At 42.2% G+C, this 24,526-nt stretch overlaps 1 protein-coding gene across 4 annotated transcripts in view; it reads right to left on the bottom strand.

The window, feature by feature from the left end:
• Nucleotides 1-24,526, bottom strand: part of grik4 (glutamate receptor, ionotropic, kainate 4) — a 316,509-nt gene that overhangs the window by 60,702 nt on the left and 231,281 nt on the right. For all 4 annotated transcript variants that reach the window (XM_084350733.1, XM_084350736.1, XM_084350734.1 and 1 more), the window contains one exon: nt 1,721-1,882. In XM_084350733.1, coding sequence (XP_084206859.1) covers nt 1,721-1,882 — 162 coding nt within the window. The remainder of the gene's footprint in view (nt 1-1,720; nt 1,883-24,526) is intronic.

The following is a 24,526-nucleotide window of genomic DNA, read 5'->3' as shown; positions in this document are numbered from 1 at the left end:
TAGAAACGGAAGATACCATGTGCACAGCAGTGCTTCTATCCTGGGTGCAGCTGGTAGGCAGGGCGCAAACCACTGTGGACCAAATCAATATTCCGGCGCACACGAGAATTGTTACGCATTTTGCATGTTGCTTCTCAGAGCAGATCTGATGAAACACCTTGTGAAACATGTAGTTTGCTATTTTTAATATAATTGTTAATAAAATAGTGCTGATCATTTCCTGGTGTGAGCTGGAATATTGATCTTTGGTACTTTTAATACTAATTCATTTTTAAAGGGGCAAAATGTAAGGTTTTTAGTTGAAAACTGTCAAAAATGAACTTAGATTATCAAAAGAATGTGATAAAATAGCAGTCTTGACTATATGGATGCTTTGTAATGAGGTAATGTCTGTTTGTGGCTATGTAAGATCAATAACTTATTAATATGACAATAATAAACCAGTAAAGTAAACTTTGTTATTGTGCCATAATGCAAGACTACAGAGCGGCTTCTCTCCTTAGGCTGCGAGACTCATCAATTCATCCTCAGCCCTCCGCCATAAAAAAATGTTTTATGAGTTTTCCAACCCGGATAAGTAGGAATCTGACCTGGGGACAGGCAGTAAGAATAACTAATAGTTAATGTTCTTGCCGATGGTCTTGTTTGCTCATGGAGGTCATGCAGAGGCATCAGTCATACATTTATACAGTTTCATAACCAGTAAAAGTTATTTGTAGCATCTTTAATATGTGTGAAGAGAAATTTAATTCCACTATTGACATGTAAGATAATACAGTGAACTTGTCTTTACTGCTCTCTGGGAGCAGGAACTCAATCTAACAGCGGATTAAGTTCTTCTTGTTACTCTCAAATGTCGTTTTTTATGAGTGACACTCCGGACAAATGGGTGATAGAGCTTTGCCTTGAGATGGATTATTGGGGAGTGGGATAATAATCTCATAAATTTTGGTCTCGTACACAAGCGGTCAATTACCGAACAGGTAGCACTCGTCATGTTTACGCAGGTCATTTACGACATTCTGTTTGCTGAATCTGACTCAGAAACACCGATAAGCCCGTCTCATAATATAAGTGAGAGTGTTATCCTGAGAATACAAAATGTTCGAGCATGAGGGCGAATGATTCATCTCCTTATTCAAGTTTCTTATGATACAAACCTGCAACAGTCTCCAGTCATTCATATGTAAACAGCAGCTTGGTTTTTAAAATCAGCCACTGAAATATGCAGAGCACAGTATGTCAAAAGTTGAGCTCCAGACGATGTTTAGATGAGAACAGTGGGTGCTTTAAGGTGGGATGCTGTGAGCATAAGCTGCTATTTTGCTTGGCATTTCCTCTCAAGCAAATTCAACAAGGAAGACGCCATTATAAATGTAATAAGGAGGGTGCCGAACGCTGCTAATGAGCTGTCTGGGAAACAACAACCGCCTACAGCAACACCTGCAATTACAACCGCTAACTGGATAAATGTCATCCCTGTATATTTCAGAGGCATTTTTGTGTCTAAGTGACTTCAGTGTCTTCCGCTGGTGAACTCCAGATACAGCCAGTATCACTGGAAGAGTAATGCCTCGGATGTAATGGAGTAATGAAGGCCCCATTTCCTTGCTAAGGAAATAAAATAAAAAGGGTTCATCCATTATTCTTGGACGGGTAACCTTGGTCTCCACTGTTTGTGAGTGTGTGTGTGTGTGTGTGAGATCATGTGTGTACTAACCGGTGTGCCAGCGAAGGGCGCATGGTCACAGTTCTCTTGCCAGGATCGGTTGAGGCTCAGCACGAAATCCTGGAAGAAGGGATGAGTTTTGTTGAAGACTGAAAACCCGATGATGTTCACCCGCTGGTCCACCACGTCGTCCAGTCGGAGTAAAGAGAATTCCTGCAGGAGGGAAAACGAGAGAGAGACAGACAGAAATAGATTTTTTCTTTAATGTATATGTCATATTCTGTCATGCTCGACCATTATCTTCTTTAAATAACACCAAATGATGTATTGAATTATCGTCAAGGTAAAAAGGGCATGTGTTAATCAAACATGTTTACATCCGATTTAATCTGTCTCGTTTAGTTCTCATCAGCTCCCATTATTCCAGCTGATTGACACGAGAAAAGCTGCAGCAATTTGTTCATTCCCACCATTTAGTTATGCATCACCGCACAGAACCATGCATTTCGTCCCTGGCTGGAGGCATACTGACATACATGTCATTGCATGAATACTGGACTGCAATGCTAAGGAGCTAGAATGACAGAGAGAGAGAGACGGAGAGAGCCCGAGGCCGACTGGAAACAGGAAATGGGGAAGGGGGGCAGATGGATAATTGAGAAAGAGAGATAGAAATCCACGGCATATTGAAATGCTCTAGGTTGGAAGACGAGGAAAATACAGGTATTTGTTATTTGGCTCCTTTTTCTCTGGGGACAAGTAGGTTTTTCTCCGCCTGGGGAGCAGCAGACAGGGGACAGGCGGAGACACAGATCAGGAACAGCAGGAGGGAGAGGAGGCGGGGGTGTGACGGGGGACGGACATCTCCTGAAGGTTAATAGAGGTGTCAGAACCTTGTCCCCCCCTCTGATGGCAGCCTGCGCCTGGCAGCTCGTTGTGCCATCTAGCTTACGACAGCCTGACCGAGCCTCAGTCTACCCGTCTGACTGTCTGTCTGTCACCAAGGCCGGGGAAGCTGGAGATAACAGGGGGTTGGAGGGGAGTGGCGACACTGGGATGTTGTAAGGCCAGCAGGCGGGGCCGAGAGAACAAATAGAAACTATGGATATGTGCTTGTAGATGGGTTACAACGGTCAACAAGTCGGAGAGTGTTGATAATCAATTATTCGTTTCAGTGATTTTTCAAGCAGAAATGTCAAACATTTGCTGGTTCTATCTTCTTAAATGTAAAGATTGACCACTGTTCTTTGTCGTTTACGTAGGTAAGTCGCTTGGTTTTGAGCATTTTTCCCATTTTTTTTGATATTTTATAGACAAAATAAAGTAGCTCTGGAATTTCTGGCCAGTTGTTAGTTTATGTTAGAAAACTCCATCTCTGAACTAACAATTGCACTGGGGCGAAGGGGAGCGAGGGGGAGATGTGAACATAACCTGCACTCTCTTCACTATAAATAAATAACGACGCTGGTGCCCCTCAAACATCCTGAGTCCGCCACTGGACGTTAGCTGCTGTTGCTCTCTGCTAGCGGAGAGGAGAGGGTGCTGAGACGAGGCACACGAGAACCCTAACCCTAACCCTTTTTCACATCATGTTACAATCTGCTCACATAAGGCCAATAAAAAAGTTATTAATACATGCTAATAACTACAAATTGTTACACAGAGCCCCTTTAATTGTGAAAATAATCATCCAATTAAGTGATAATGAAAATAATAATTAGTTGCAGTCCCAGTTTAGATGCCAAAATTGGCGGGATAACAATCTTTCGACTACAACTGCGAATTTTAACACTTCCTTCAGACCTCCTGCCATGTACAAATCCACATCACGTGTGGTGCAGGCTTTAAGGATCAAAATCTTATTTTCAAAAAAACAAGCAAAAACAAATTTTTTTGGTCAGCCAAAGGGAAACCTTGACTAGCTCCTGCAGATATCAAAGCTTACAAAGTCTAAGTCATGGCTGTGTCGCTACAGAAAAATGAAAGAGAAAAATGGCCTTTTTCATCTGTGAGAGAGGATTAGGCAAATCAGATAATGGACACTCAGACAAAGAGAGTGAATAGGTCAGTGAAATAAATAACTGATAAGCAGGTAGGTGGAAAAAGCTCTCAGACCAAGAGGAGACCGAGTATGAGTCACTCCACTGTGAAGACACCAGTGGGTGACTGCACTGATACAGACTCGGAGCAGAGCAGGGCAGCAGGAAGCAGTGGATATTGACTTTGAGTGGGAGGCCTATTATCCCCGGTGCCAACCTCCCAGAAACCAGGAAATCCCAAATGTTTAGCTATGCCAGCGTGCAGCGGGTAACCTCTGCTGCATATTAAAACAAGCTCTGGCACCAAATATATTTCAGAGTGGAGAAGGCCTTCACAGGGCTCAAGATGAGGTAATAGGACATCTCGAGTGAGGTGATAGGGAGGGTTAGAGAGCTGCGAGGGGAGTGGAAAGATTTAAGATTTATGCATGATACCGGTCCAGGGCAGCAGCACACACTCGTCAACAGGAATGATGTGTGTGGACTATCTGCAAGTAGTTGGCCGCTTATAGTCGCAAACCAGCTGTCAGAATAAAATGTTTGCATCTTATGCTTCTGCAAACCACAGATACGCTTCATACGTATCATAGAGCTCTAGATTAGATCTCATCGTAGAGATCTCTAATGACGTAACCATCCTGACCCGTTAGCCCTGGCCCGTCCTGGTCCAAACCAACACTCTGCGGTGCTCCGAGCTCCCAGTCCCAATTGCTAGCTGCACATCTAACTGAGCTAACTAGCTAACTGCAGCTACAGTATTGTAGTTGGTTAGCTACTTTGGTGATATACCGCACCCTTTTTGTTTTTAAGTATGAATTGAATAGGTGGCCAATTCTTATTATTGCACCTTTAAGATTATATGTGTATGAACTGACATGTCAGAAGGTGGAGGGGGTGGTGGTGGTGTGACAGTTGGGTGAGTCTGTTAAAAACAGACCAATGCTTGAGAGCTACTAACATTTGTGAACCCCTGGATCATTTTAACAAGATGTCAGGACATTATCCAGCGCGTCAGTGAAACAAAACTTGATATTTTTGAAAATCTTCAGGACAATTTGCGTGACAGAACCAGGTAGGCCTAGTAACCATGGTGTTGTCACAACATGAAACTGAAAGTTGAACATCTAGAAACTTAATGTTAAGCTATAATGAAAAGCTGGTCAAAAAACAGGCAGAGGGAAAAACCAAGAAAACGCAGAACATTCAAAAACTAAAGTACAAACCCAATAAAGCAACAAAACAAAAGGTGTATATTTGTGCTAAGTGCATACAGTCTTCTATAAGAAACTGTCCTTGATTCACCTCCAGTGCCTTTAAAGAGGATGAGGGGAGGTGAACATCTGAGGGTGTAAACATCTCATTAGTCAGTACTGCTGCCCTCCACCTGCTGATGAGTGTTTTCCTCCAACTAAAGACGCCCTCACAACCTTTCATTACTTGCAGGAAAAGGTGAGACGCATTTGCTCGCAGTCGCAAATTGACCCCATCTCGTCACTTCAAGCCAAGTTCAAGCTGACTGAACTTTGACATGCAAAATCACACAGAGAGAAGCTACCTCTGGCCTCTCATTAAAGAAAAACTGATGTTCATATCTCTGGTTATGTAACTGCATGGCGACAGATTACAAGCGGCAAAGAGGGCAGAGGGACGCTGCTTGGCTGTGGTGTGCCGGGAGTTGATGACAGTCAAGCGTCATTAATAACTGATGATTTGTGTTTACAATCCGACCCACGCTAATTCCCACCTTACAACACGCATACATTTTTTCCTGTAGAAATCAGGTGTGACTTGGCTGTTGTTCATCCTGCTTTCAGATTGGATTCCACTGCAACAGAGCTGTGTTTGCTCCCGCACCCAGTTTCTCAAAAATACAACCCAAAGACTTTCAACACACGGGAAAAATTGAAACAAAAATACGACAGACAAAGATATCTACGAATGCGAGTTTTGCAAAGGGAAATGGAGCGCGGAGAGAATATTTTTTAACATAACTCTTATTATGATTCGAGACGGAAAAAGAACTGAGGGGCTGCTTGCTGCTCTTGAACTCAAGGAGACAATTCTTGTTAATGACCGGGATAATGGTCTAATGGTGTTGTTAGAGAAGTGGCCGTCTGTTCTGTTATAACTATTCCTGAATCTTAGAAGCATAAGTCGGTGAAACTGATAGCCCGGCTCTCTTTATTTCTGTGTGTTTTGCTTTTGAATACAGACAAATTAAAGACGAAGACGAGGTCCAGAGGGGGATGAGAGCTCAAACAGGGATTACGTGTTCCCCATCAGAGCTTGAAGAACTTCATCTCTAACTTAATTTGAGCCTGCAAAATCCGAATTTAATGATATCCTTTACTTATTTATGTGTTTATCTATCAGAAAACTAAAGCAAAGTTTAAGCCCATAATATCACTTGTTCCAACAGTACATAAAACACAGTGGCTTTCCTAGAGTCCTCTTGTATCTTCAGCTATCCCTCATGGGGCCTCTAAGCCTTTTGGGACTGGCCATATAATTACTGGCTAAGTGTACTTTAATAGATCATTAGAGGCAGAGCTGTGCAAACGAGCCTATCATTACACATGCCCCTCAAGGGTGCCTGTATGTATGCGTGTGCGTAGGCACTCGAGCGCGCACGCAACCGCAAACTGGAGAGTGCACGCAGGGAAGTGAAATGCCTATAATTGAGCAACACATGCACATACTCAGTGAAGACCAAGGTCACCAAAATATCCCTAGGCTATGTCTGAAGAAAACTAATGTGCTGCGTTTGTAGGCTCTCAGGCCACAGACGCACACATTCACATTCAAACACACACACACGCAGTCGGACACAAACAGAGACTAAATCCCTCCACATGCGCAATTACGCTCTCTTGCATGCTAAGTAGGTGGTGTGAAACGGACAGTGCCGTCGTAGCAGAGGACAGTTGGTTCCCAGCAGAGGGGGACCGGAGAGGCGGAGTTGGAGGGCAGAAGAGAGAGCGGTGGAGGAACCAACTGTCACCACTGAAGGGGTGGAAAGGGTGGAGGAGCAGCATGATGATGAGAAGGACAGAGAGAGAGAGAGAGAGACAGAGAGAGTGAGAGAGGTAGAAGTTGAATCAACGGAGAGGGAAGAAGGTGAGAGATTAGTTGGCACAGCCGAGAGTTTAAAAAGCGGCGGGGGAAGACGGGGAGAGAGCGGCGGAGCGAAGATGAGCGGGGGAGAGAGCGAGGGAATGACAGCCTGGCCAACGGCCCCCCCGACACCGGCTGTCACCTGGAGATCAATCAGCAGCCAGAACTCGAGCCAACCAACCAAAACCTGTTGCTTCACCTCCTCTGAAAACCTCCAAATGTGGAAGCCTCCGTCTCATCTATTCTTTATTTCTGTCTCCTTCTCCTTTATTCCCTCAACGTCTCTTTTATCTTTTTAGATGGATTTTTATCCCGTCAGTGATATCTCATACTCTTCACATAACCTTTCACGCATGCACACATGTGCACTCAGGAACGGCCTAATGGATGTGTGACCACTAGGTGTTTGTTGTGATGTAGGCAGCATCAGCAGTGAATAATGAGATCCCAGGAGGACAGATGCTGCTGATAGTGGGATACCCTGCCATGACCCCAACCCCGTCCACACAAATGCACAAGACATAGTTCTTTGCAGTCGTGTAAGCTTTCATAAACCCAGCATCCTAAACAGGATATCCAAAATGAAGCCAAAACCTCTTTAGATCCACCAGCCTCTTTCAGCTCTTCTCCTCCACTGATCTCATCTCTCTTAATAGGATAGAAACGCTGAAATTATCGTGATTCTCCGGGCTCCAAGGACATCCGCCGAATCACGCTGCATCTCCGTTGCCTGCATGTTTCAACTTCCTGTAACCGAACCGCTGAGATCGCTTCCAGAAACGTTCTGTTGACAGATAAGACATTATTTACAGAGGGCTCTGTAATGTGTGTACACTACATGCTGTGCGGGAAATACTAGGCTGCTGCTTCGTATTGTGAATATGAAGAGGCTCAGTGTTTGAACGAGTTTGAGTCATCTGAGCATTTTTTTCTGTTTGAGAACTTTGTTAATGTGGCATTAAAATTAATGGGGCTCCCTGAAATTGAGAGGACTGCTGGTCAATGGGGGTTGCAATAATGTCAAATGAGTCAGAATAATGAATTGAAATTGCACTCAATGACTCATGGGCATCATTTTTAAACGAATTAAAAAGCTAATAGGGATCGTCATACAAATAAATAAAATGTTTTGTGTTCTTCTGTTCTTCAGTTTCAGGAGTAATAACTGTTTTATGGCCATTTGGAAGCTGTGAAGCTGTGTACAATTGCCTTTCACAAATGGATGAAGAACAAAAGATGATTTCCTGATACAACATTCTTCTTCCAGCTCCGTCCTGAGGAAATATCTCCTCCTGCTCTTTTTATCAAGTTCGCACAATAGGAGTGTAGCCCTGATTCTCCACTCGCCAACAGTTTTTTAGAGATCGCAGACAAATACTCCAGATGAGAGGCAAATTGGTGTTGGCTTGACGCTCGCATTTCGGTGCTCAATTGCCAATCACCAATCCCTAGGAGACGCCCAAAAGCAGGCTAAAAATCTGGTCATGTCAGGGATGGGTCAGGAACCGTGAGTGGAGAGAGTCACGTTATCTCCGTTTATACCAATGGACCTTTTTTTTTTCAAAGCAATGGCTGATTTTGGAGTCTCTCAATAGTCAAAAAGTTAGCTGCAAATACAAGCAGCCCAGTACAGTAAATCAATCAATCAATAAATCATGTATTAAATATGAACTGCCAACTTCGTATTCCTGTGTTTCTCTGTATTCATGCATTCAAATCACCAGCTTAGAACATTTTTCTCTGTTGTGTAAAATCTGGCCCAGATAAAGACGGCGCCGTCAGTCATGATAATCACAATCGACAATTTGAAAACGAAAGAAAAATCATCTCCACTGCTTATCCAGCATGGCAGCCCTGAGAAAGAGCAGACTGACTCCAGTAGCCTATGATTGAGTAACATTTCTGTAAACTGCATATTGTTTTTCCCAATGATAAAGCACTAATTATTAACAACCCTCCTGTTATACCGGGGGAAGGGTAAAATAGGCTGAAACCTTCAGGTCTCAGTCCGGTCTTCACTCTGCACTGAAATCCACTTCGAGCGGCACACTGATTATTCCCTAATAGCTGGAATGTTCACGCAGTGTTTTTGGCAATAAGTCATTTCATGCTTGTATCAATTGCGTAAATTCAGGCTGAGCTCTAAAGCCTCCTGCAGCCTCTTAATTACACTGCGAGCGTGGGATGGGAGGAGAGGAGGAGGAGAGAGGGAGAATTACCAAATGCCTTGCCTACAGACTTGTTATGAACCTGGGATGTAACAGCAAAATTGGATAATGATTTGCAGAGTTTTCTGCACATGAAATTCAACACAATAGTTTACTGCAGCAGGACATGCAGACTGTAATCGCAGCTCCACCAATTACTCGCTGGCCATGTTGCTCTCGGGATACTTCGCCGCACTGTACGTACACGGACTGTGCCAAAAGTCATCCCTCTTGCGTTAGTCACTAACGTGTCACCTACATCATCCCCAGTGACCAGCTAGTTTCACTCTGCGAGTTGACCATGAAATTAACATGCCATCTATCTTTGTGCAGCACGCTGGGGCTGATGCATTAGCTTTGTTTGAAAGCATTTAATAGCCGCATACATCACAACAATCTGGCAGCATTCCTGCAGAGTGTTGGAAACAAATGACCAATTTCATTCCATTATTCATAGAATTACGTCTGACCTGCAACAGTAACAGCCTATTTGTGAGGCGGAGACCTTATGCCCAGAGTAATTCTTAGTCTGACGGAGGCCAAAAACACCATGAATATTGCAGACACTAGCATATGTTTGGAATCTGAAACAGTCTATCTTTTTCCAGTAAGCTATTCATTCAAATCCCAGCAGAATTTTATGGAGGAACATCGCAGCTGAAAGCACATAAAGCAAATGAAAATTTCAAGAAGAAAAGCCTTCAAAGTAAAAAAAAAAAAGAAAAAGAAATGTCTTCAAATTACTTATGAATGCTTCTCTTAATTGAAAAGCTTTGCATCCGCCGAGCAGATTATTTTGTTTGGAAACAGAAAACGGTTCCTGGACCTCTAAGGCTGCGGAGTCGGCGGTGGGGTGGAGGAGTGGGTGGTTGAAACACAGTCGCGGACAAAAAAAAAACACAGAGGGAGAAGCAGCAGATAATGGAGATGAGACTCCATCTAAACTCTGCTCGTCTCAGTGAAGCTGAGTGTTCACATCGATCACCCGAGTGTTTCTCATCAAGACCCAGTAACCCCTCAGATCTGAGAGTCGACCATCTCTCTGTAGGAGCAGGGGAAAAGAATACACTATAACTGGTAATGTCTTCTTCAAGTCATGTTTTGCTGTATTTGCTATAATATTGTATCTCACATGTTCCCACATCTCACACTGAGAGAGATGCAAAGGGAGAGCAGCTCTAAGGGTTTCTTGTTCCCTGATCAAAACAAACTCGAACCATTTTTTAATCTGTGCTGACAAGTCGATGTGACTTGAGCCCTGCTGGCTCAGCTCTGTAGTTGCTGGATTGACAGTGACGGGCACACTGAGGTCTTTTGTACCAGAAAGAGGGAGAATTTGCTGCCTCATTCAGATTTTGTTTCGCATTTTATTTCTGTTTTCTGCATCGTCATTATAACATAGTATTCCCAGGCTTTAAATCAAATGTTACATTGCGTATTGTGTCGGTGAGTTTTCCTCTATGTCTTCTTTTGCCCAGAGAATGCCTGTTAAAGTGTTGTCCTATAAATACTTTGTGCTACTCTCCACCCGGTCAAAAGATGTGGCCGATTCTGCAACTAACTGAATTGGATCAGCAGGGTGTTCTGTACTGTGATCTCAGCTCACGGCTTGGTCAGCTCGCACATGCCTGAGCCAGTGTCTCCAGTCAGCTCTGTGGTGTTTTCAGCTTCCCGTTTTACACTTCTACTGTGAATATAGACATAAATAATGCAAATATGTGACATGGTGATGTAGTGTGATGTCACAAAGTCACAGAATTAGAGGTGGAGCTACTTGATGAGGCTTTTAAGGAGTAGTTGTTTCTGTGGGAGAGAGGAGCTGTTGGCGCTGACTGATCTTTCCCATGCACAAGTACCTTTTTAACACACTGAAGGAAAGAAAAAAAAACAAAGTAGGTCTCATTTAAACTCCCAAACCATTGGCAACACAGAGACCTTGAGAAGAAGAACTTCACCTCAGAAGTATTGCTTACAGATGCATCTTAATTAAAGTTAACTGCAGTCTCTGAATGCCCTTATTAAACCATTACGACTCACTAAGAGCCCTCACCTGCCTGTTTGACAGAACGTCAAATTGAAATTGCATCGAGGCAAATAACTTGTTTCGTAGCCCCTCACTAATCCTGATTGGACACGATCAGCTCAGCAATCAGCTCAGCTTGATTGTGTATTGAACTTCCTGTCTGGATTCCTTTGTCTGGCCGGGTGATAATCAGAATACAATAACTGTTATATGCTTCATCACAACGAAAGCTCCATCAGGCTGATTAAGACAGCGAAGAGCTGGACATGATATTTGCTCCAAATATCGCTAATGACTTTCTGCCAGTTGCTAAATGTGATAGAATACAAAATAACACGCTGACACGACCAAGGTGACATGCGATTTTGAAAACACAAGGACACATGAATCAACCAGAGTTTGATGGTTAGTTAAAGAGGCTTGACATCGGGGTAGTTGGGGTCACCGACCGATGACCTTTCTGGTGTCTTTTCACAGCTGAGAGCATTTGAAGCAGAGAAAAATACTGACAGTTCTTTTTTTTTTGTTAAACTTTTTTTCAAGTTAATTAGCAATTAACAAGTTCATTACACTGGAGCATATGCACCCTTGCAAGCCACAGAGACGGTGCTATTTGAGAAGCGTAATAGTGGGAAATTGCAGAAGCTCTCTTAACAAAGCGTGCATGTAAGATCTTTGATAAATTTCACACGAAGTGGCGTGAAAAGAAAATAATTATTGTACTATATTGACTTTGTTTGTGCAGGTTAGCAGTCAGTTATACGGAGAATGGCAGGTTTGGGATTGGTGAATGAGGATAAGGAGAAAAAAGGTTCAGGAATGGAAAAGAGGTAGAAGAAAGAAAGTAGTCCAGAGACGAGGAGAGGACAGGGAAAAAGGCCTTGACACAGCACGCTGACCACTCTGATATTTCCTTTCACGCAGGCGCAGAGCGTATGAGCTTGTTTGAGGCAACAATCGAAGCTAGTTCTTTGATGTCAGTTTGGTTTGTCAAGGTCTGAAGGAGGAAATAGTAGAGAGGAAGTAAAGGAAAGATAGGAAGACATAGGTTTGTGGGATAGTGGCGGGAAGAAAGTTATACAGCATAGAAAGGAAGTCGGGTATGAAGTCAGCAAGCAATTTCAACTTTCCAAAGAAGACCCTACAGTAAGCTGTGACTCAAGCCCTGGGATTTGGAAGATAATAGGCTGTAATACAATTGTCAACACTGAGTCATCCAGACGCGGGGCTCAGAGAGAGAGCCGGTGGTAATAGGGCTGACACAGAGTAATCAATACGCCAGAACTCCTCACACATACAAAGGTGTGAGTCTGAGAGGTGGAACACTACACTAAATGGTTTACCCTCATTTACACAAACATCCAGCTGCCGTCTGGCTAATCTGTAAAGATAAAAAGAGACTGGGGAACTTCAAGTCTTATAATTTTATGGTAAACAAGCCCTCTCAGAGTGTGTTTTCATTTCGTCGGAAAAGTTATGTTTAGAGTGATAAGGCAAGGAGGCCTGACTCTCATATTAAACATGCCAGGTCGTCGGCAGTCTCTCACACAGACTCCACTATCGCAAGTCAAAAACATTTGTCTTGCATACCATTTTTAAAAATGCATTTGCCTTCCTTGTGGGCTGACTTTGGTTTCCATTACGAGCTCATTAAAAACCAGAATGCTTCACAATCACACAGGTTCTCTGCATGAATCCCGATCAATATATAACTTTCTGAACATGAGCAGACCTCACGCACCAACCTGTTAACCCTCCAAATTAACCATAAATGATTAATGAACGCCCTTCCCGAATGCTGATATGCATGCCAATGCGCTTGTCACTCTTCTCTCTTTCTGTGGCAGAGTCAGAGCGAATACTCTGACAAGACATTTCCCTCTTTGTGAGGTGGTCGACCAGATATTTGACCATAGTATTCTGCATGAAGAATAATGGCAATCACTTAAAGATTTCGCAATCATTTGCTTTGAGTGGAAACACATGCAGGCAATAGCAGGCTTAGAAACGAGAGGCTGTAATATCAGACAATATGCTCAATCAGTGATGAAAGAGTGTCTGAAGCAGATGTCTCTGTGGCTGCCCCCTATAAAATCAGCAATAATGCATCATAATTGCAAGCCCCTACATAAGCTCCTCACATTCCATAGTTGCTTATTTGCAATTTATAACTGATTAAGACATGAATGCGACTCGATTTATTAATCGTCCGTGCAATCTGATATGGAGCATAATGAACTGATTGGAAGTGTCAATGGAGCATTTTACTCAGCCTCCACATCAAAGACGTAAGCATATTCCCCATCACAACTGTGTTCAAGCTCTTTTCACACACGGCAACTGCAACATTACTGTGTAATCAACCCCGACTCAAGATGCCATTGCGGAAAAACAGCAATTTATGCAATTTAAAAGGTCCAGTGTGTAGGATTTAGGGGGACGTATTTGCAAAAATGGAATATAATTATGATTTCATCAGTGTATAATTACGTGAAACTACAATCACTGTGTTTTTGTTACCTTGGAATGAGTCTTTTATATCTACAGTGGGGGTGGATCCTCCTCCACAGAGTCCGCCATGTTGCACCGCTGCATTTTCTACAGTAGCCCAGAATGGATAAACGAAACACTGGACACTAAATCCTACACATTCAACTGACTTTTTTTCACGAGAAGATGGGCCATCTCCATCCATGATCGTGACCATCATTTTAAGCCAAAACATGTTTTTTTCCTAACCCTAACCAAGTTGTTTTTATGCCTAAACCTAAGAAGAGTATATGCACAGCGATGTGCCAAGAGAGAAATAGCAAATTCAAATGAAACCGACAAATAGTTGCAACATAAAGAAACATACATTTTTTATTTATCTGTGGTTTCGCAGAGATGCACAGCTAACATTTATTCTGCCGATTAGGTTGAGCCGCTACACGGCAGTAGCCTCCTATTTAATGATGAGACAAGGCGCAATAGAAGTTGCATATAGCAAATTCAGGAATGTAATGCAATCAAAGCACAATACGGCCTGATCAATCAAGTCCTAGCCATCGATTAGTCTGGCTTTTGTCTCAGGTATAAATCCCAATGTGAGACAACTGAGATAACAACTGTGGTAAAGGTTTCCTTCAACCTGCTTTAGCTGAACGGCTAAAGCAGAAACTAATATTCGGTGTAAAGTGAGAATGCAGAATTAATTTAAAGCCTCAATAGAATTTGTCCTTCCATTTGAGGACAAGCTGCGTTTGTGGCAGCAAGTATTTATACCGCTCTCTAAAGCGCCAACACAATAAATGTAATTCTCAGCGAGGTAAGTTGGCATCTTTCCAATACAGCGAGTAGCAAGCACACATTATTTGGGAAAACACACTTGTTGTGACATAATAATGACATAGTTTATATTCTGGATGGATGCAGCTCTCTGTTGTCACCGTCCACGTAGCCTATTACCTTTTCTATTACTCAGTTGATTGATTCTCAAACTCTGTGTCTAAACAGGGAAATATGAACTTTACATAAGCCGTGGAGGGGAATTAATTAAATCCCAATCATTTTCACAGTCACAGTGGCTGCCCTCTAAAGCAGTTTGACTGACAACACTTTTTTTTTTTGTTGGATTTATAAATCATGCGTACCACAGTGCACAGCGGAGAGATGGAGGGCGAAGTTGATGTGAAGTGTTTTTTTTTTCTTTATTTTCTTTAAAAAAGGGACGCTCCCTCCCTCCATTCATTCACATTCACAGATATGGGGCACAAAATTTTTACCAGAACAATAAACTTGTGAAATTGAATTCTGTATCACCTGGAGAATATTGCTATCAATGCCAGACAGAAAAACAGAGCGAGGGAGACATACAGAGAGTGAGAGATGCAGGATGCAGGTATTGGCAGTATAAAGAGAGCAGCAGCAGTAAAGAAGAGGTGAAATGACAAGGACAAGGGCAGCCAGCCACTATTATCCAGTCTTTACTGGCGCATAGCGACAGAGGGCAAAGCAACCTACTCAAAAATTGTGATAGAAAAAAAAAAGTTGGAAGCCGCCACAGAGAGAAAAATTTGAAAATGATATTTGTGCAGGTTGGAGAGGCAGGAATACATTTCATCTTGTTCCTCGGTGCCACATTCAATTATAAAGCATTTCATCATTTGACAGTGTTGGGAGGAATAATTAGAAGCATGGAGCATGTCGAGCCCAGAACCCCAACTGGCCAAGAACAAATAGCGGGGAGCGCAGCAGTGTCTGGGAAAGAATAGGGATTAAATTGTGAATAACAGCATCAGCCATGCTTCAAAAGTAAGACCTAACTCTCCTCGTCAGCCTTTCATACAAACCCGACAATCAGCTCTGACGAATATGAACGGAGAAAAAGAAAAACGGGCTTTGTATGCGTGCGTCTGTATCGCAATTTTCTCCTTGTTTATGACACCGGGAGACAAGAAAAAGAAATACACAACTTATTTCCGGGAAGCAGACAGACAGGCAGGTAGATAGATAAGAACGCCGGGATGTTATGACTGTATGTATGCGCGGCTGGGAGGGACGGGATGTCGTGCGGGTGAGCATGTACATGAGTTTATTTATTTGAGTTTTATCGTTCATGTGTGTGCATATATGTGTGTGTGACAGTCAGGAGGCGCCGGCAGCTCCTCACGCACGGATGCATGACAATGACTGCAGTGACAAGAGGGATCACGGGTGTGTGGAGGGGAAATGGAACATGAAGAACAAAACAAACAGACGGAGGGGTGTGTGTGGGTGTGTGTCTGTCTGTGTGTGTGTGTGTGTGTGTGTGTGTGTGGCTGAACTAATGGCCCCAGCTTTGCAGAGAGGCGATAATATGTCAGCTGGCACCGCATGTCAAAGCGTGTTTTTGACTGGATGCGAATGTGTGTTTGTGTGTGCCGCGTGCTTTCATCAAGACTCAAAATGACATCACAAAGCGAGGCGCTGCTAGGCCCAATCCCGTGCTCACCTAACCTTCAAATGACATTAGGCATCCCGTCAACATATGATGAGTCACTGCCAACCTGATGTGATTTATTCAATCCTGCCGAGTAGCTCGGATCGTGGGATACAAATCACTTAGATGGGAGCCACGGAGCAGGGAGTGTGTCTGCGAACGCGTGTGTGCGTGTGTGCGTGTGTGTTTGTTTTGACTGTGTGCGTGTATGCATCCGTCAGACGAGCATATGTGTGTGTGTGTGTGTGCATCATCTCTCGTGCAAGCGCTACATTAAGTTAAAGCCGAGGAAGCTGCAGGATGTCAGCTGCTCACATTCCCCGAAAAACAAAGTTAACAGAGACGAGCTGGAGAAGCCCTGCGGAGCTGTTCGGTTTACCCGCTCTTCCATGAAGCATGTTCTTTTTTTTAATCTCTCTGTTCGCTGCGACCCAAGGGCCGAGATTTCTATTAGGTCTTACAGTTAAAGCTCAGGATATTAGCGGCTAGTATTAAGTGGACTTCATGGGAAGACAGGAAAATAAACCGGCGCTGAGAGCTTTATTGTGTGGAATAAAAGAAACAATGTGTGATAGAATCTGATGATGCCTCCTCTGTATCACCTGCGTGTCTAATTGTGATCAACACCATCAACAAAAGGGAATACTTGTTTTCCAGAATAAGCATTACATTACCCTCGGAAAGCACAGAGCTGAATTAATGTAGCGAGGAGAACTGTTGCTGCATTCAGCTACCTGAATCATACGGCTTTTAATGAAGTGATGGGGAAAAAAATAAAACAACATCTCTCTTAACCCCAGGCAGCATCTACTGAAGATCATTAGCTCTAATGACAACCAATGAATGGTTGATCTTTGACATCACCTTAATAATAAATTGCTATATATAAGTAACAAACACACACATAACATGGGAGCATGAGAGAAAATACTCATATTCATGGGCATAGGAAGCATCTAAGATGTGGGTGGGACAATTCAAATAGAGGTTTGAGGGTTCTCCCCTGGAAAGGTTTTTTATTAGCGTAGATGTCATTTTATGTATTCTGGTGCATTTCAACAGGTGATTTGACTTTATCTGCCTACGGTAGCATGAGAAAAATTATCAATAGGCTGATATTAGCAATGTCATCCAGAGGAAGTGCCCCTGAACAGATATCTGAAGATATTAAAAAGCTAAACATATGTTGTATGTAAAATAGAAGAAAAAGTAAATTTCCTTCTTCCTACCTCGTTTACTCTCTTATTCGAGGCCTTTTGTAGCGGCAGCGTCTGACCCACCTTCACTCAGCTGCCTGGCACTGTCACTTCAATCACTAGTTAACGTTTGCGGCTCATTTGGTTGGGACTTGTCCCACTTCGTATAATGGCTGCGACGCCCATGCTCATATTTGTCGTATACAACATAGTTTGAAACATCAGAACATATTCTCCTGAATGCAGTGCAATGATTCTGCCTGGTTATGATAGGAGATAAAGAAGCACCTCCACCTCTTCTTCCTCCCATAATTTCTCACACCAGATTAATGACATCAACACGGAGCAGAATAAACAAACAGAAACAAAATGAAGACTGAAAGCACTCAAATCCATAAGTGGGCATGACAAAAAACCCTGACTGGAGACGGGGTAGCTGTGTGAGGACGTTGACGAGCGTCTTGAGATGATTCAGGGGAAACAGATTAGGCAGGGGAGCAGTCTGGCAGATCGTTAGTCAGGGATGTCAGGACCAGAGATAAATGAAGTGTCAGCAGAGGACGCAGACAGAAGGAGGGAACGGTGGGAGAAAACAGGGGGAGACAAAGGGAGAGAAGAAGCGAGGGAGGAGAGGGCAGAAAGGAAGGAGTACATAAAATAAATTATTGTTTGTAAGCCCAGAAAATATAAGGTCAATGTGGGATTTATTACACATTTCAATGGAGTTGTACAACAAAAGTTATTACATTAGTTTCTTTTTGAGTCATAAGTGAATCATGGGTATGTTATCTTATGTTAATACAAGCATAATTAATCCTACATGCCCCTCTTAGGAAACTGTATATTTATCATCACTTGTAATGAGGCTGCATGATTGATTAATACCAGTTAGAGCTGCCGTTATTCAAAAAATATTTAAAAAGGGACACTGTATGTAATTATAATACGCTATAAATATGATAGAATATTTGTTTGATCCTCTAAACTGTTTCTAAGGCCTGCGTCCTAACTACAACTGTGTGATGTATATTCATCTGTGAAGCACATACTGCAGGAGTCTGACATGTTTTCCCCCTGAAGTGTTTCTAATCTTCTGTGAAAGTGCTTTAATTATTTTCAGACTATAATTATCCTATTTGTCTTAGATGGGAGGGATGACTTGCCGATGTATTCATACTGTATCTACCTTAATTTAAAAAAAGGTCCTTCTTGGAAGATAGTGCTTTAGTTGTTTCAATCAGGATGAAGGAGGTGAGGAACAGGAATGATAATGTGCTCTATTCACATAATTCAGTAATGTCACACACAACAATGGAAAGAGAGAGACAGCCTGCAATTCAACAAAAGAAAAATTCAACAACAAAGTGACAACATGAGCGTAGAGAGAGGTCAAACTATTGACAAAAGTTCCAACTCATTGATCAGCCTGATTGAATTAGGCTCACACTACGGGACTTTTAAAAAGCTAACCGACTGTGAAATTAGGTTGCATCACACACATTAGGAGAATCTTTACAGATGTTCTTGTCTCAAATTTTAAACATACACAGGCTACAAGATTTGAAAATAATGGCGCATCACACAGGATGTCATTACGATTATCGTGCAAAAGGGAGCAGTGTAGCAGCTCACGTGATCTCATGGGGAAGTAGACGTAAACAATATGGAGGCCGGTGCAACAACACGCTGTGGTGACGTTAATACTTGCAGTGGGAAAAAGCTGAAGCAAAAGAAATGAGTCTGGATAAGAAAATGTTTGGGGTGGGGGGACACACAGACATTTTTCAGCCATTTTAGAGTCATGGGAACATTTTCACCCGTCTTTATGGCAGCCATTACCAGCTATTTTCCATGGAAAGAAAGACCATCTCCATCCGTGATGGGGCGACCAAAACAGGTATTTAGCACCAAACCATGATGTTTTTCCTGACAATATTCAAGTGGTTTTTGTGCCTAAACCTAAACAGAGCTTAAACACAGTACAGTGACATGAGAGAAATAGAAAACTAAACAAAAAGTTGTAACATAAAGAAATGTACAGCTTGAACTTATCTTGATCACTTGTTTGGTGATCAGGTTGTGTTGTAAGGTCAGTTTAGCCACCCCATCATGCTTGCTACCAGAAGCTGATCCCAAATCAGCATTAACCACAGAATCAACTTCTCCCTAAATCAACACACAACTGCAAAGCCTCCAGTTAACTCAGCTGTTCCATCACGTAATTATAAATATAGCCACACTGAAATCTCTTGGCAGCAATTTAGATAGATTAGATTCCCTTTTGATCAGAATAAACTGCGAATGTTCCCACCTAACGCACAATTTTAGATGGTCAGCGACTCTAATCTGAACCTCCAAACGTAGTTTTTATTATCTGTATAAGTTTAATTAGGGTGCCATCAGAAGGTCAATCCTCCTTCCCACACAGACATTTTATAATTGTTAAAATAACTTTTTTTTTACGATAACCGTGAACAAGTGAATTATCTTCATGTTGGTGCCAATTCTGTATCTATTCCGGTTAATGAGGGGCTGCGGTAGGCAAACTTTAAATCACACACAGCAGAATTTAGATTTATGTGCGCTAACAAGAAAACACATCATAAGCCACGAACTTTGTGGAAAATAAATAAATAAACAAATAATGAATGTTCCCAGAGACGGCAGTGTGAAGAGTGAAGACTTGCACCTCTGAGCTTTGTGTGCTCCCTCTCCATTTTCAGAAAGTCTATAGATTTAGAATAACAACACAATAATTATGAATCCTGCCTACTGTTCTTAAAAAAAACAGGAAAATGAAATCTAGTTAAACACTACACGGCTGTAGAAAAAAGATTTAATAATTTACGTAAGTGCTGTCGGAGGAAACCTAGTGACTACTATCCTGGATAACAAGCCGCTACCTGAAAATCACTTTAATTCTCCACAGCATTGGAAAGCTGCCTTCATACAGAAACTCTGTGAAGATTAATAAAGTCGAGCTGATGTCAAAGCACGAACAATGATTTTATAGAAGACACTTAGCGCTGGCTCTGACAGGCATCACACTGAGAAAACACATAAGGCAATTACATCAAACTACTGCTGCCTTTCTCTAATATAAGCTTTTGTGTTTGGAGCAAGATAAACACAAGTTACTCATTTCACATTTATCTGCATTCTTCTGAACATCACAGAAATATTTAAATTATTATTATTTATTTTTTAAAGGGCTGCAGATTTGTTTTGCCCCACAGTGTTTTTAACTAATTGAATTCATTAGAAACGCTGTTAGGAAGAAGTGATTGTATCTGGTCACAGGTCGCCTAATGTAAAAGCTTTTTCAGGGCCAAAGGTGAGTGAGTATGTGGTAAGTGTCACCTTTAATTAGACTTCAGAAAATGTTATTTGCCCGCTGAGATAATGGAAATATCTGTACTGGAACAGCCGTTATCATTGAGAGCGCACACATGCATTCACAGACCTATGAACCGACACAATGAAAGGTTAGTGACTGTACAATCATCTTCATCATCCATCATGCTTCCTGTACTGTGTGTCCTTGACTCAGCCTGGAGGAAAAGGAAATGTGTTGAGATTTCTAAAGAATAATTTGAACAAATTAGGTCCCAAACTTGAACAAACTATAGTGAAATCGTAAAATGCTTTCCAAAAACAGAAGAGGACCATTTTTCTGATCTGCTGCCCCTCAGGCTATATTTAGGCAGCTAAATATAGATCGCAATTATAGAGCCAAAGACACGACGTCACACCCAGGGTAGCCTCTCTTCCACAAGCTCCTGTGACTCAATGCAGAAGCATTTCTTTCATCTGTCTTTCGAGAAATAAAAAATATTGTACAAAGGGCCCTGAACCTACTTTGACTTTGTTAAATACGAGTGTTGACACAAGTCTGTCACAAGTTCAGTTTGTCTTGCACTTTGTGTTCCTTTTCTGATGTTTGATTTGTGTGCTACTTGTGTTTTTATGGGCAGTTAAGTGCCAGTACAGAAGAGTTTACTGCTAGTGTGGGTTGAAGATCGTAACTGTTAGTTACTGTACGTAACCCGGGTGCTATGAGTTAAGTTTTTTTGTATGAAAGCCAGCCAACAAACCTTTTATCCTGAGTTATCAGGCGCACTTCATGCTGTATATGCTTGGCTGTATGTCAATGTGTAGGAGTAGCTGCTGTTCATATTATCCTTGAGATTTATGTCAGGCTTACAACAAATAACTAACTGAATGCATGCTAGGCTGATAAGAGGAGCACTAACTTAAACTTAAATGTTTCTGTTCAGCTGATGATAGCAGCGCTGCATGATGTGCAGTAAGTTAAATATTACCTGGAACAGTATTGTACTCAATGCTGTAATTTATTTGTTTGTTGACAGAAACCCACACACATACAAGTTAAACCATCCTTGCTCATCAACCTTTATTATCCTCATTTCCTGTGCACGCCGGCGCTCATACTTCCGAAAGTGTATCGCAGCCTTAAGTAGTGTTCTAGTCGACATTAATATTAAATAAACAACAACACAGACGATTATTCAAAACACTCTGTTACTTAATCTTAACACCAGTTGAGCCACACAACATACTGTGAAAACTGCTCTGCTCCAAGGCTGGATTTTTAGTTATTAGCAATGTTTTTAACTTTGGCTCTCCCTTGACAATTTGCTAAACCCCTCCTCTGAACAGCAACAGTGAATTCATAATTTAGCCAGCGTAACCAGGCAAAGAATTCCTTTCAAGCTTGGATTTTTTCCAAACGCTGTAGCAGCTTGTATGGGACTTGAGAAAGACTTGTTTATAACAAGTTTGGAGGGTAGTTCAATCCTCCCTAAAGCCAGAAACACAAGAGCAAAAGAGTAAGGAATTGATCAAAATGTTTGTTTGTTTACTCTAGCAATAGTGGGTAGCCCTAGCGTGCCCAGTTAAGCAGCTTACTACCTACAAATGTAACCGAATGTTACTTTCAAGGCCAATGGAGCACTGCATACTATGCTACATTATTTTGTAGGATATCAACAGTGTAGTAATTCCACGCTGTCTGGAAGACAGTCCCGGATGGGGATACAGGGTTACATTACAACACAATAACGGTCTGATTTCATATTTTTCCTTTTCATACTATGACATACTCAATTGTACAATACCAAGTTTTACAAGAATCATGCAAGTTCTCTTTTTCTATGTCTTAAACGTGGAACTCAAGAGTTTCTGCCTATAATATTTTACCACGACCTCATGTTTGGCTAAATTACCAAATTAGCTAAATCTGACGAAGTGTGCGAGCAACAACTTCAGACAGCTAAGTTGACGATCACCAGATTCAAATGAGAAGCCTGCTTTTGTCAACCTCTTTCTGAATTCAGGTACCCATTGATTCAAAAATGTCAAAAAATTCCAGGTGGTAGATCTGCCCTCATTATCGCTGTAAACTCCGTATGTGCCAGACGAAAACGAAAGGTTGACAGGTGTAGCAACAGCTACCATGTTGGCAGGGCTTAGCAGACTGTCAGTTTTGGTTAAGAAATGGTTGAGGAGGCACCCTGGTAAAGTTTGTCTGAAGTTTGCTGTCATACTTAAAGGAAACACACGTTGACTGGGATGTGAACTCCAGTCTCAAGTAAACTCTGCCAAAATCATCCCCTTTGAACGCCCACTCACCACCCTGACCTACATACCTTTACTCCTGGCAAGAGAACATCAATATATCTTAGTTTGGCACTGGATGTTCCAAGTAGTTTTAAGCTCTTTGAACAAATGAGCGATGGTGTCACTTCTCTGGACAGGACAGTCACATAGTGTACTTTAAAAAGAGGATCAAAGAGTGACCCGAGCACTTAATGTATTATTGCCATTTTCAGAGATGTAATATCACAGTGAGTTTGGAAAATGGGCGAACGCTGAACTGAACAGTGAGAGAATATAATGAAACTTGTGTCCATTGTGTCGGAGTATATTTATGCATGTGTGTGCGTGGTGAGAATGATGCTCAGCAGCGGAGCCATTTAAAAACACAATAAACAGGATGAATCACTGATTACGATAAGTAAGGAGACAACGGCGCATCTATATTTCCACTCACAGCTTATGTATTATGTTCCAGGCTGCCAGGGGCACAACGCTGACCATTTTAATGATGTTAGAAGAAGCTATTAGCGATGCCGTCACTGAGCAATGGCTGGACTTTAAGAAAATGGTGGCGGGAGGGGAGGATGTGGGTTCATCATCTAGTATCTAATATGAATCTCTATGCTATGCTGTGCCCCCCAGCAGTAGAGTGATGATGAGGGTTTTATTTAGGTGTAGGCACAAAGGATGGCAACGACAAGCAGGTAAAATTAAAGGAAGAAGAGACCTACAAAAGCAGAAGTGACTATGTCAAGGGCTGTGGAGCAAAACATGAAGATGGCAGCAGCCCACTCTTAATGAGTCATAAATCAGCTTGATATGAATCATCTCTACAGCGCTATTAGAGCAAAGTGTCTCGAACCTCATTAATTTCCATTAGGGAGAAGCTATCGAGTCAGTTTACTATAGCATCACATTTTCTACAAGCCGCTATCTTTATGATCTTACAATAACTCTCACAGATCCCTTAGCCTCTCTGAGCCCATTATTATTCTCAAATTTGGGGCCAATCCCTTGACATGTAATTTCCAGCAGGGACATGCACAGATGTTTTGAGGAGCAGTGACTCATTTCCAATAAGGGGCACAGCCCCTCCCCAACTGTTCCGTCCCTAATCCTGAAAATGACGCCACAGTCGAACACATAAAACAAAACGTAGTACGTCTAATTAGGGTTGGGCGACGTCTGCTGAATTGGCATATGACAATGTCTACAGTGAAACATTGTGATGACACTGTTGTTTATGAATGTAAGGCAGCGTGTCCCCTCAGTGTTGTCTTAAGGCAGCAGTTGCGTATTAGCTCACCACCGTAGCCGCAGCTGTTTCCCACCGTTGCTCTGACATGAATCTCCAACTGCCCCACCCCACAGAGGAAACTATCTCCTGTTACCACCGACATACACCCCTGTGCCAGGTTTAAAAGCGACCTCGTCTCCGCACCAAATGTCCGCAACTTAGCTTTGTGCAGCATCATATGCATAAAACCATGTTGGTCGACCAGCCAAGGAAGCTAAGCTAAGAATGACTGAGAGAAAAAGCCGCCCGCGGGAAAAGAAACACTGCTGCCACAAATTTAACCAAGTGTTAGTGCACCGAGCAGCAACATACTTCTTTTGATTTCGTCTCCCCATACATCACAAACAACAACAATTCTTGCCCTACAGCAACTCTGAGGGGACACGCCTCTTAATTGTGCTT

Source organism: Pagrus pagrus (genome assembly GCF_965226575.1).
Source record: "Pagrus pagrus genome assembly, chromosome: 4".
Classification (NCBI taxonomy): domain Eukaryota; kingdom Metazoa; phylum Chordata; class Actinopteri; order Spariformes; family Sparidae; genus Pagrus; species Pagrus pagrus.
Note: the sequence above shows the minus strand (reverse complement) of the source record. Positions and strands in the feature narration are given on the sequence as shown.